Source organism: Caloenas nicobarica, chromosome 4, assembly GCF_036013445.1.
Source record: "Caloenas nicobarica isolate bCalNic1 chromosome 4, bCalNic1.hap1, whole genome shotgun sequence".
NCBI classification, from domain to species: Eukaryota; Metazoa; Chordata; class Aves; order Columbiformes; family Columbidae; genus Caloenas; species Caloenas nicobarica.
Window position 1 is genome coordinate 70,645,911 of NC_088248.1, and position 12,463 is coordinate 70,658,373.

Consider the following 12,463-nt stretch of genomic DNA (forward strand, 5'->3'; position numbering starts at 1 on the left):
GGAAAGCGCACTGACCATTCCAAAGGAACCAATCCCTTTTTAAAATCTCTTAATCTGCTTTTCATTATCTCTGTGGGGAGGCCTCTTGAGAAAAGCAGCTCTTTGACTTGAATAAAGGAGGGGCTGTGGGCTTGCACGCTGGAATGGGGAGGGCAGTGCACGGCAGCACGGGAGACGGGAGCGTGAGTCAGGTCAAGGAGAACAGGATAAAAAAGTGTGAGATCTGTGTTACAGCCTCGGTCTGGATTACATAAGGTAGAAAGTTTAAACCTGAAGGGTAAACAAGAGAGAGCGATTCAAAGGTTGGAAAGACATATTTGGGTAGGGTCATTCAGGCTGATTGTCAGGGAAAAATATGGGCCAGGACTGATACCATCAGCAAAACCAGCAAGAAAGAGGTAACAACAGCAGAAGCCCAAGAGGGTTAAATTCTGCACAGGAATTTTAAGCGTCAGGCTTCAGCAAATCGACATATCCATCTTCAACATCTTTCTTATCTGTTCTTTTAACAGAAATGCTTGGTTTTGCTTCCCCCCTTAGGGGCAGACAAAACCCAAATGTGCTTCGGGGGCAAAGGGATGACAGCATTTTGCCTGCTACCAACTCATACAGCTGTGTGCACGTGCTGGCCGTAATCCTGTCCCCTCTTAACCAGGGCTCATGGCAAGCAGCCTCAGCCTTGCCAAATTGCTACAGAAAATTATGTTATTGCCACTAAAATGGTCCTTGGAAGTAGCCATTGTCCTAAAATGGTGTGCTGACCCTCTGCCGTTGCTTTAACGGGCACAAATTGAAAAGTAACCCTGGTTTGCAGGGGCCTCCTATTTTTCCAGCTCTTCTATAATACCGGCTGACCTCAGCAGGAATTTGGATGTATATAAGGAGTGCAGGACCAGGGCTACACAATCCGGGATGGGGTGAGTGGAGAGCTTCCCTGGTCGCTTCTTGCACTTCTTGATGGGTTTATAAAATCGGCAGTGGCAGATTTAGGGCTTTTATTGACAGTAACACAACATTTGGTGTTTTCCTAGAGACCTAACTCTGAGAGGCAGATGATGGCATAAGATTGTCGGCTTTCTGCATTTCTAATTGCAGACAGGAACTCGCGAACCTTACAGACTCAAAAAAAAAACTCTGGAGGCAAAGAATAACCCTAAATACATATTTTTAGAGCCTGTCATTCATAAAATCAAAGTGATGCATTTGGAGGCAGAACAGGTTATCTTAAATACAGCACTGCTGATTTTGCAGCAAAATCTCAGACCTTCTCATATCAGCTGGAACTAACAGGTGCATTTTTAACACTCGACACTCCTTTTGTCTTTTTTTTCCCCTTTAGATTTCTCAACGTCTAAATCAATTTACTCATTATAGCGACATTTTGCCCTTTTTGCTCTGCGTGCAGCCTGCACGCTGCCTGCCCCCCCTCCTCTGCTGGATCCTGCCTTGGCCAGAACCTTCTCGCTTTTTCCCCATGTCCTCCTCCAGCCCTGTTGACATCAGCGCCCCAAAACTCCGCTTTGGGCGATGATTATGCATCTTTTCCGCCTGTTTGTTTCACATAAGCTCCATCTGCTGGTTAAAACTAGAATCTGTGTGATTTTTCACAATGTACTGCAAATGCTACTTTTTCCTCAATTTGAAAAGATTTTCAAAATTATCTGTTTGTACTCTACCAGCTGTGTTCTCCTCATCTGCCTGCATGTCAAATTCAATTAATGACAACCTAATAGGTTATTTTGTATTGCTAATTTGGGTCAAGCCTATGCAATCTTTTAAAATACCACTCTTTGACTAGAATTTGAGCAGGTAATTATCCTTGGCTGTGGAATGACTGTTTACAGCACGTTATTACTGTCATGGAAATCTCTGAGTAGCTTTTCAGCGCATTGTTGGAAAAGGCACCCAGGGCAGATTGTTTCTGTGCTGTCGTTAACGTGAAGCCGCTGCCGCTTGGTTTTGGCATATTATAGACAGGCGTGAACTTGTGACCTGGACGTACATACAGAGCAAGTTTGTAATCCCACGACCACTCGAACTTTTACCTTCGGGTTCTGACATTTGCAGAGCAACAGGCTTCAGTATCCCAAGTCTCTCCTAAAAATCTGTGATGAGGAATGGGAGTATTTTTTTAAAGAACTACTAATAATCCGTTGGTTTTCTCCCTTGAGTGGAAACTTAATGCAACTTGCTACACAGTAATGTCATTTTTTTTTATCCTTTCTTTAGGTTTACACTGAACAGTGGTGAATAAAGATGAGGTTAATCCCATATTGTTAAACCTATTGAACGAGACAACCTGCAGATTGCCATGGAAACAGATTCGATAGACTAAAAGCATAATCCTACTTTTAAATACTGTATGTGGACGTAGCTTATAGAGTCACACCATGTACACAGACGTGATGCTGCAGCAGAGAAACGGCAAACTTGTCTCCCGTCTCATCAAACACTTAATTATGCTCCCACCTCCTCCTGCTTACAGCCCCGAGCATCAAGCATCTCGCCTCCGTCCCCTCCACCCACCGAATTTTACCTCCCCAGCCCCTTGCTGCCTCCGCTGCCACCTCGGCTTGTCACCTGTGTGTCCAGAGGAACGGAGGCCGTGCCCGTGTATGAACGTGGTGGCTCTGGCGGGAGTGTCACCGATTCGGAATTGCCACACGGCCACTTTCACAAGCCACAGGGTAACTGACCACATGTCTGAAGCTGGGAGTAGGGCTCCTGTTATCCATCCTCCAAAAAACCAACAGATCTAGGAAGGGCTTCCTGGGACACGTCCTCAGGGGAAGGGGTGACAACCGTGGTGTCCCCTCCAGCTGCACAGGTATTTTTGGCAGTCCACAGAGGAATCCTGCTCCCCATATATATCTGCCTACCACCCACCGGGGCTGGTTAGATGCTGAAGAGGGAATAAGGGACATCAGATGAGAGTTTCATATAACTATTTATTCTATGAAATCTGTGGTGCTGTGAAGTAGAGATTTTCTGAAAGAGAATACTGCACGTATAGCCAGTTACTTTACAGGTTTGCCCCCTATTCATACTGACATTTTTGCTCCAATTTCTAGGCAGATTTCTAAACTTCCTCGACGAGAATGATCGGTTCCTCTGCTCCTTTTTCACATCTATGCAAGTAATGCACAGATGTCGGCATATCCTGTGCTTTTATAGGTCTTATGCACATATCTCTTTTAGACATATCATTGGGCTGTGCTCAAATATTAGGAAAATACATGTTTCGATATTCCCACAGACTATAACAGGCATCACAATTTCTGGTTATTTGGAGTTTGTTTCATAACTGTTTATACAACTCCCACCTTGCTTTTGCTTCTATTTAACATTCAGGAGAAAAAATTATGTTTAATACTAAATACTAATCCTAATTTTGTTTAAATATTAATTTATTTTAATAATTCTCAGCTCCTCCTTAAATCCATCTAGAAAGAAGGGTTTGTATTACTTCCTTTTAGTCTCTCACCCTGTTCCTGCTAGAAACACAGGATTTTCAACAAGATGGCTGACAACTTTTCCAAACAACATGGTTGCTTTAAGAATTGGGTCTAAAATGGCCGTAGCAGCTTAAGGTTTAAAATATAAACCCCAGGTAACCACGCTTGTTGTGTTTATTCTGGGGATGAGTGTTTTCTTTGTGAACCTGTAGACTGTTGGTCTGAAGGGACTTAAAGATGCTTTTTTTAAAAGCAAAAAATTGACCTGCGTGGAAGGCCGATGTATCACCTACAGTCACGAGGCCTCTTCATCTGGGAGCAATTGGCACTTGAAAATTGTTAATACTTCGTCTTTTCTTAAGTGTTATTTCACAATGCTTGGTAAATGCGTAAAATCAATTAGTATTTCGAAACTGTATCCATTTAGGAAATTTTCACAGAGTGCATTATTGTTCCTTTTAATATATTAGTAGAAAAAAACCATGTAACTTCCAGGTATAAACAAATCTGGAACAAAAGACCATACAAACACATAACGGATTCAGCTCTGAAAAGGCTCATGCGTGTACATTGTCTGCCACCCTGAATACTAATGAATTTAATGAAACTATTGAAAGTCTGGTTACTTGTCTGCATAAACGTATCGAGACCTCTGTAATCATCTGTTTGCTGCCTGAAACCTCTTGTCAATAGTTTAATGACTTGAGAGCATATTATTCTTCTTGTATAGGCTTCATATAATGTTTCTACGTAATTAAGCAGCTTTGTTAGAGGAACTGCCATTAGTTGCCTCATTTCATTTGGTTTTGTTATCAGCCAAGCAGAAAGAAAAAAGAATAACGAGAAGGTTACAAACCCAGTCTAGTGAGAGAAATGTGTAGATTGGGAAGATGTTTTGTTGTTGTTTGGTTTTATTTTTTTTATGATTGCCATATTAACATAAAGCACTACTGTTAAGTTGTACATTTTAAACAATTCTAACCATTTAAATGTACTACATATTGAAATACTCATAAAGAGAACACAGCTGCCTAGAAATCTTGCAATACATTTGGGAACCTAACACTTTAAAAGTAGCTCTAATAATAAATACATAAATAATAATACCTATTATTTTTTTAAGAGTTGCTAAATTTAAACACCACTAGTGTTTCTGTAGCCAACACAGTCAAAATATGTAAGAAAAGGGTGTCTTGATTTTCTTTTTAAGATTTGGTCAATTGAATATTCTATCTTCACATATTCTTTTGAATTAAAAATACAGAGAGTAGAAATCTAAATTTTTTCATGCTAAGGAGAAACCCTGGGATTTTCTTTGCATACATAAACGACCTTTGAAATATTACTGATTAAATTCCTCTATTTGCCAAGTATCAAGCACGAAAAGATAACTGCAGCCACGTTTGCTTTTTCCTGCCATGAAACGCTATTTCAGTCCTATTTTGGGTCAAACCTGAAGCTTCTGCTGCCCTTTACATATAAAGTTAAATAGCACCTGTTTTCTTTAGGGCTTAGGTGGGTGCACAGGTGAACAAATCCCTGGCATTGCAAATACCCCCTGGAAACACAGAAGGTCTGAAACCAGAGTATCTTTGTCACTTTTGAGCCCTGTCCTTGAGGCAGCCATCTTGTTGACAGGCTGTCAGCCATCTTGTCGAGAAACAGTTCCAACAGCTTTTCCCTCATTTTTCACAACAAGGAAGGCATTAACACCCAAACCTCACATACGCAGGTTTTAAAATGTCGCCATTCTCAGATCAAATTATAACTTCTGCAGTTTGATGCTGGTCATTCCCTGCATCTGTCTATACCATTAAAAACTCAGCAAAATTAATGGTGCTATTCAGTACCGTATGAACAGAGTACTGAAATATTTGATAAAAGGTCCTAACGCTGGTCAGGAATATACTGATATTTGAAGAATAACATGCTACCTGTAGCCAAACTATTAACCAGCACTAGTGAAGCACATCTGTTGATCGACTAATTTATGTAGTGTTTTATATCAAAAATATCTTTGCTCCGCAAGACAGGTAGTTTTTTTTTTTTTCTGTCACGTCCCGAGATGCACAAGGAATGCACATGCATGCAGTGAAACAACTGCTGGTAAGCAGTAATTAATTAACACTAAACACCAGATTTCGGCCCCAAACGTGAGGGAACATGATCGCACACACAGTCTGGTATCGGTGTGCTTTGGGCTTACGTGCTCGTTGGCCACATCGGCCTGAACCGCTGAGGACGGTTCGTGAGGAACCAGCGCCCGCCCCTCAGAGCACGGCCCGCCCGGCCGGCCTGACCGTCCCGCCACGGCCCCGCCGCACGGCCGCTTCCACAATCCCCTGGGCTAAACAAGCCCCGCACGGCCTCCTGCAGCCCGCACCTCCGCAGGTCGCCCACCCTCTACTCCCCTCCACCGGCCGCCGGAGAAGATAAACCCTGCCCGCGGTCTGCGCTCTGAGGGGAGGACTACATCTCCCAGCATGCACCGCGCCACGCCGCCCCGACTTCCTCCTCGGAGCTCCCCGGTAACGTCACGCCGCGCCCCCTCGGACTACAGATCCCGGCATGCTGCGCGCCCCGCGCCCGCAGGCGGCTTACCGTGCGCCCCCCGCGGACTACATTTCCCGGCGTGCCCCGCTCCGCGGGGGGGGGCGGCGCTATGCAAACGCGGCCGGCGGTCGCGGCTCGGCGCTCCTGGGCGTGTGGGGAGCGCAGCGCGCAGCGCGGGGCGCGGGCGGCGGGACATGAGCAGGCCGCGCGCCCGCCGCTAGCCCGCCGCCCAGCCGCGCGCCAGCGCCAAGATGGCGTCCATGCTGCTACAGACCTGCGGCCGGCGGGCCTGCCGCCTGCCCCGAGCGCTGCGCCGCCAGCCCCGCCCGGGTGAGGCTCCCCGCGGGCCGGCAAGCGGCTCCGGCGGTGGGGAGGGAAGCGCAGCTGCCCCGCGGCCCGGCCCGGCCCTGGGGTGCGGTGAGGCCGAGCTGCCGCCCGGCCCGCGAGGCCTGTGCTGCCGGCGGCGCCGAAGGCCTGCGGGGGAGGGGGAAGGGAGGGAGGGCGGAGGCGGCGACGACGACGTCTGGGGGCTCCCGGCGTGGGCGGGGAGGTCGTTGCGGGAGGGAAGGGCCGCAGCGGGGCCCTGGCTGAGTCCTCGCCGGCCCGTCCTCTGGGGCCGGGCACGGGGTTTCTCCCCGGCCACCCTCGGCCGCCTCCCGCCGCTGCTTGGCCTCGCCGCCGGGCGCTGGCCCGGGATGGGCGGCTCGTCCCTTCGCTTTTGCTTCCCTGCCAGGGCGGTCTGAGGGGATGCTTCGACAAATGCGGCTCTGAAATGCCAGCTGGCCGAAGAAGAAAAAAACATGTTTTTTATTACAGCGCAGGAGTGCATTACTATGTTTCAGCCCTGTCCGCCTTGTTCTCAGTATAGCTCGGCTGTAACGTCCTGTTGTCACTACCTACACGCTTCTCAATACCCTTTAAGAAAGTACATGAGGTTGTTTTCTTAGTGTTGAGAAGGAAACGTGAATTTGCCTTTTTCCAAGTGGCTTTGAAAGCTTAGGAAAATGAAAAGGAAATGCAGTGCGTGACGCTGTTTCCATTAATAATCAAGATAATTTGGCAGTTTAAATATCTTTGAGCGGTGGAATTTAATGACATGAAACAGCTGATAACTTGTGACGTATGTGAGGCTTGTGGTTGCTTTTTTTGTCCACGAGTTGGGATGGCAGGGGTTTAACGAGGAATGAGTGAAAGCTTAACAGGCAGTGGTTTGTCACTGTCATTGAGCCCTGACTTGTCACTAAAGTGCTGTCACTGAGAACAGGGTCTCTGCATGTTCAGAGTCTGGCAAACCTGATCAACCGTATGAATTCTTGTTCATTTTGATAAACAAGCTGTCTCGTTGGTTACCAGTAATCACTCAAGTGTTGTAGCTTCTTCTAGTTGGTGGTTTTTTAGCTACTGTTGTAAAGACATTTATTTAGTCCAAGGTTACACAGTGACCTGACCAAGAAGTTGGGGTATCTTAGCCATCCACTTTGTTTAAAACAGCGAAGCAACAAATCCCACCTACCTTCAAATTAGACAGGAGCTTTGATTCTTGTGGCATAGCATAAGAAATGCTAATGATGGCTACATTTTTGCCTGTTATAAATCTCACCTCACATGAAAATTCTCATTTACTGAAATACTATGGTAGATCCAAATAATTTGCAGTATGCTTATGATATAATCAGTGCTTTTAATTGGAGTGTTAATCTATTATAAATACATTAGTCTATGGTGTAATTTTTTGGTATAGTGTTTTGCTTTACTTAGCTCATCTTCTTTGCTTTACGTCTAAGCAGTCTAAGATTAAGTTAAAGCTAAGTGCTTCTAAGAATCCTAAATGTTCTTCCCGTAAAGATCAAGCTATTAAGCACTGCAAGCTTTTACTTCTGTAGGGACTTACTTGATGTAAACTCTGCCTTTTTCAAGATTCCAAACATAGTACACATGTATTCCACATTTAAAACTTTGTTTCTGGAGTCTCATTAAATTTAAAAATAAAGTTTCTTGTGATTTCTTTTCCATGAGGAATATGTTAACATATGGTTTATCTGGCACTACTGCTTTTCATACTTCCGAACCATTGTTCATTCCAAACCAATGTTCATTCTTAAATGAACATTGTTGGGTATGGTGAGCTACATTTACCTTATTCAGATGCTTCTGGATGTCTGTATTATCCTAGAAGTATGGAGTATGGACCTTGCTTGTTTCTGAAGAAATAATATGTTTTATTTCAGGGCTCTTAGGTACATAGTTAGAACAGACACTGCAAAGCATAGAAGAGCTCTTGTCAGAACTGACAGAGTTGAAATTAACAGTTATTTGCAGAATCCTTTGGTGAAATGATGTTTCTGTGTGCCCATTCATGCTCTGAATGGCTGTATGACAAGAGGTGTTTGAGGCAGCATGCTTTTTTACAGTAACCTTGGAATTTTGTTCTTTGGACCCTTCCTTAGCATTTATGAGTCTGGTTGGGAAAAAAATAGAGATAAACAAAGTGAAAGTGTCTTAAGTGTCTTGCTGTTACGGAGTTTTATCTAAGAAACTCCAAGCTAGTTCTAATCTCCAGATCATCTCTCTTTCCCCTAGGGACACCTGTCCAGAGCAGGTTATGTCCTTTACTAGTAGGACTCTCATTTTTGGCCCATAGGCTTTGTGTGCTTCCTGGCACTCAGGTGAGAGAAACAGGTTACTGTGCTACAACTTACCCCTTAAGACTCCGAGTACTTCTCTGCTTTGCTCAGCTGTTCTGTAAAGCCAGGGACATCTTTCTGAGATAACCGGACTCTTGGGTCAAGAAATTCAGCTACTGACCTTACTGTAAATATTGGAGACTATCAGAATGCCTTCGCAGATTCTCAGGGCTTGAATTTTGAGTCTGAGACAGTTCTTCTTGCTTGCAGTGGCAGTGAGTACCTCTTAAGAGTTTGATATAACTTGAGATATGTAAATCCTTTTCCTTTGACTTCATAATGCCATAGCTTTTGCTGTAATGACATCATACCCATCTTAGCGTGAGACATCCCTTGATTACTGAGATTTTTTTTCTTTGGTAAGTGGACTTTTTTGTTTCCCCTCCTCCCTGTTTCCATACCTTCTGAATGCCCTACCTGATTTTGTAGATATCTCTTTTCCTCTAATAATTAGGGTATTTTGTGGGGGAAGGCTTTTGGCAATCAGCTTTAGGTGCTGCATTTTCTCAGATGCAACTGTCTGCTTCATGTTCTGTCATAGGCTGTATTTTAGCTTCAATGATGAAAAAGTTGACCACTAGCCTCTAAAATGACCTTTATACCCTGCTGTCTCTTAGGGTTGAACAGAAGGAGTAGGTCCTAGATTGATGAAACAAACTACAGCATGCGTACTCCAGCCTTTCGTTTTTGTTTGGGTTACAGTGAATTCTGAAAAGATTGGCCAGAAAGGGTAGAGGCATTAGGGCTTAGAATTGGGGCCAGTCCTGCCATGTTTGTGTACAATTCACTATATAGATAAATGTCTTGAATTTCAGAACTAATGCTAATTATAGGTATTTTTCTAGGTAACTTGGGAGATCGGGCATGTCTTAGCTGTACATCCCTGAGACTGGCAAACAAAATGTGAGTAAATATGAACCTTTTTTCTAAACTCAAAACTGTGCAAAACCAGCAGTTAGTAAACTCTCACAGAATGTAGGTTTAAATCTTCTAGACAAAGTGTAAAAATATTAGCCTCAATTTATGTTATTGACAGATTAGAGAAAGTCTGAGTATTATTCTCTTCACCTGCTTGGTTGTGTGTGGGAGAAGGAAAGTGAGATCTTCCTTTTTTCACTCGTTTCCTCCCTTTTTGTTTCACTTACAATGTGAAAGCAAGAGACTATTGATCTTGTTCTTGAGTGATTCCAGGTGACGTCATGGGATATCATGGGCTTCTTGCATACTTTTGCTGTGGAGTTCCGTAGAGGAAATATGGTCAAATCTAGTTTGAAAATCACAGTTGACAGGAATGTAGATAATCTGAGTTGTATCTCTATTAAAGCGAAGTAGTTTGCTCTGTGTTTACAGCCTTGGGTGAGGCTCTTCTTGGAGGTGGTGTCCTCTTCTGAAAACAAATCCAGCCACTGTGCGCCCTTATGGAACTTAAGGAGTTGGATGTTGGCAGAATCCATTCTCGTTCCTGATGTGGTTCACAAGGCATATTTGTGGATGTGAACTTCCTAACGCCTTTCCTTAGAATCTTAAAATATGTATTCTCTAGTTTGTTTACAGTCTAACTGCTCAGGAGACAGGCTATTCTTCAGTTTCCTGAGTTTCCATTTTAACATAAGGATGTGTGTCTAGACATAACCCTCTGATATGAAACAAAGTAATTCCTTTATTTTTTAGTCATATTAGTTGTATATCACTTACTGTATAGTTGGAAGAGGGTTTTTTTTAATACATAAAGTATTTTCAATTCTGTTTGCTTTTTAGTAGATTATTGTATGGGGCCCCTCTCTTGGAAAAATGGAAACTTACAGATTTAAGTCTGTTATATGAGCAGCAGAGTATTGGGACAGAAATTCTTGGTTTGGTTTTGTTTTTTTTTTTTTTTTGCCAAAAGCTGCTGTTCATGTAATGTTGCTGCATGAAATAAAACAAACTAGTGGCCGTATCCGACATGACCCAGAGCCAAAAGTATCGTTATACTTCCTTACTCTAACAATACAAGTACTGAGGACAGTTTGGGACAGAAGTTCTGTGTCTGGCATCCTGCTGGTTGCTGGTGTGTTGAGAGAGACACACTTCTTGTGAGAATTTTTTTCGCTGCAGACTCGGAACCAGTTCTGCTGGCAGAGCTCCCTTCCCCTCTGCATATGAAAGAATGTAGATGTCTGTAGGTGGAACTTGATCCTGGAGCTCAGCTTTTGGGAAATGACTTGGAGTCAGGGTGGATTGATTTATGCAAGTGATTTAGTCTGGTTTTGAATACGTACTTTATGTTCTTAAAGGAACTGTAATTCTCATTAGTTAATACCTGTGCAAGTGTGCAATCTTCTGGCTAATCAAGAAGATGTTTTGTGTAGCTGTGTATTTTTCAACAGTCATCTGACCAGTGAATGGTCAGATGCTTAAAATTTTAGTTTAAGCTAGAAAATAACCACGTGTCTTTGAGAAGTAATAATTTAATCATTTTTTCCTACCAAGCTCTATTTGAATAACATTAAATGGATAAAACCATTAAAATAATTTAAAATTAATTGGATGCTTGTGATAATAAAGTTTCTAAAGTACTCCTGGCTGCAATACTTATAGTGTCCAATAAACATTTTTTTTTTCTTTAAAGTGTTACTCTGAGTTATAGAGCCACTTGCACCTATTTTTTGTCATTGCCTGAAGGCAAATACACATTCAGGTTTTGGTTTTGATATGTTATGGAGATAGTAAAAGAGGAACTCTAATGAAATCAGATTTCTCTGATATTCTCTAACTTAGCACCTATTCCAAGTCTAGAACTTGCATTTTTTTCTCTCAAGTGTTTTGTTTAAACAGAAGTAATAGAAATGTCGTTCTTTTCAGGTATAGACATCCTGATCTTAAGAGTCACAGGTGTGGGGTTTTTTTCTTAAATATGCAGTAGATATTTCTCAAATGATGCATTTTATAAATTACATAAATTTATATAACTACAACTATATTACATGTAAATATATAAATAGCTTATGATCCATTGCTAACTCTTGAATGCTTTTTTCTTCTGAAGGACTGTACACTTTAAATATTGCACTAGTGTCCCTCCTGTTTACGCATACTCCAAAAAAGATCGCTACTGTTGTTGGACTAAAGGATCTGAACAAATATACTTTACTCTTACGAGTTCTTCTGGCTCATGGACGCCACTAGCAACCATGGGTATTTTAGGTCCCCAGTATCTTCCAGTTCGATGGTGGCATTCTTCACGTCCCCTTCAAGATGACTCTATAGTTGAAAAGTCACTGAAGTCCTTAAAGGACAAAAGCAAGAAGTTGGAAGAAGGAGGTCCTGTATATAGTCCAACAGAAGTGGAAGTTGTGAAAAAATCTCTTGGGCAGAGGATTGTGGACGAACTGAAGCACTATTACCATGGTTTTCGATTACTGTGGATTGACACGAAAATAGCTGCAAGGATGCTCTGGCGAATACTTCACGGAACCACTTTGTCTCGTCGAGAGCGGAGACAGGTACTGAGTAAATACCAATTTGGTTTGAATATTCTTAGCGATTGCTCTACTTTATTTGAACTGAGTTGGTGATTCCTATTGTCTTCTGTTCCTAGAATTAATTATGCTAGGTGTATTTCCCTCTTCCTCCCTACGTGGATACTGAAAAGTTTGGATTTGACTCCAAAACATTTTAGTATTGTTCTCCATTATTGCAGATAATTTTGGTATTTTCTAGCTGGAACAGAAGAGGATTCATCTGTTTTGCCATGTGGACAGCAGTTGTGGTTTGTACTCAAGTTCCTGT

General features: G+C 42.8%; 2 protein-coding genes across 6 annotated transcripts in view; one reads left to right on the forward strand and one right to left on the reverse strand.

Annotated features, from left to right (window-relative positions):
- Nucleotides 1-6,150, reverse strand: part of NSD2 (nuclear receptor binding SET domain protein 2) — a 102,490-nt gene extending 96,340 nt beyond the window's left edge. Inside the window, exon 1 of the mRNA XM_065634925.1 lies at nucleotides 6,057-6,150. The gene's annotated coding sequence lies outside the window, so the exon portion shown is untranslated. The remainder of the gene's footprint in view (nucleotides 1-6,056) is intronic.
- A 60-nt stretch (nucleotides 6,151-6,210) lies between these two features.
- The window catches only part of LETM1 (leucine zipper and EF-hand containing transmembrane protein 1), a 29,393-nt gene continuing 23,140 nt past the window's right edge, over nucleotides 6,211-12,463 (forward strand). For all 5 annotated transcript variants that reach the window (XM_065633807.1, XM_065633810.1, XM_065633808.1 and 2 more), the window contains exons 1-3: nucleotides 6,211-6,338; nucleotides 9,538-9,595; nucleotides 11,721-12,177. In XM_065633807.1, the coding sequence (XP_065489879.1) occupies nucleotides 6,260-6,338; nucleotides 9,538-9,595; nucleotides 11,721-12,177 (594 nt within the window). In that variant the 5' untranslated portion in view covers nucleotides 6,211-6,259. The remainder of the gene's footprint in view (nucleotides 6,339-9,537; nucleotides 9,596-11,720; nucleotides 12,178-12,463) is intronic.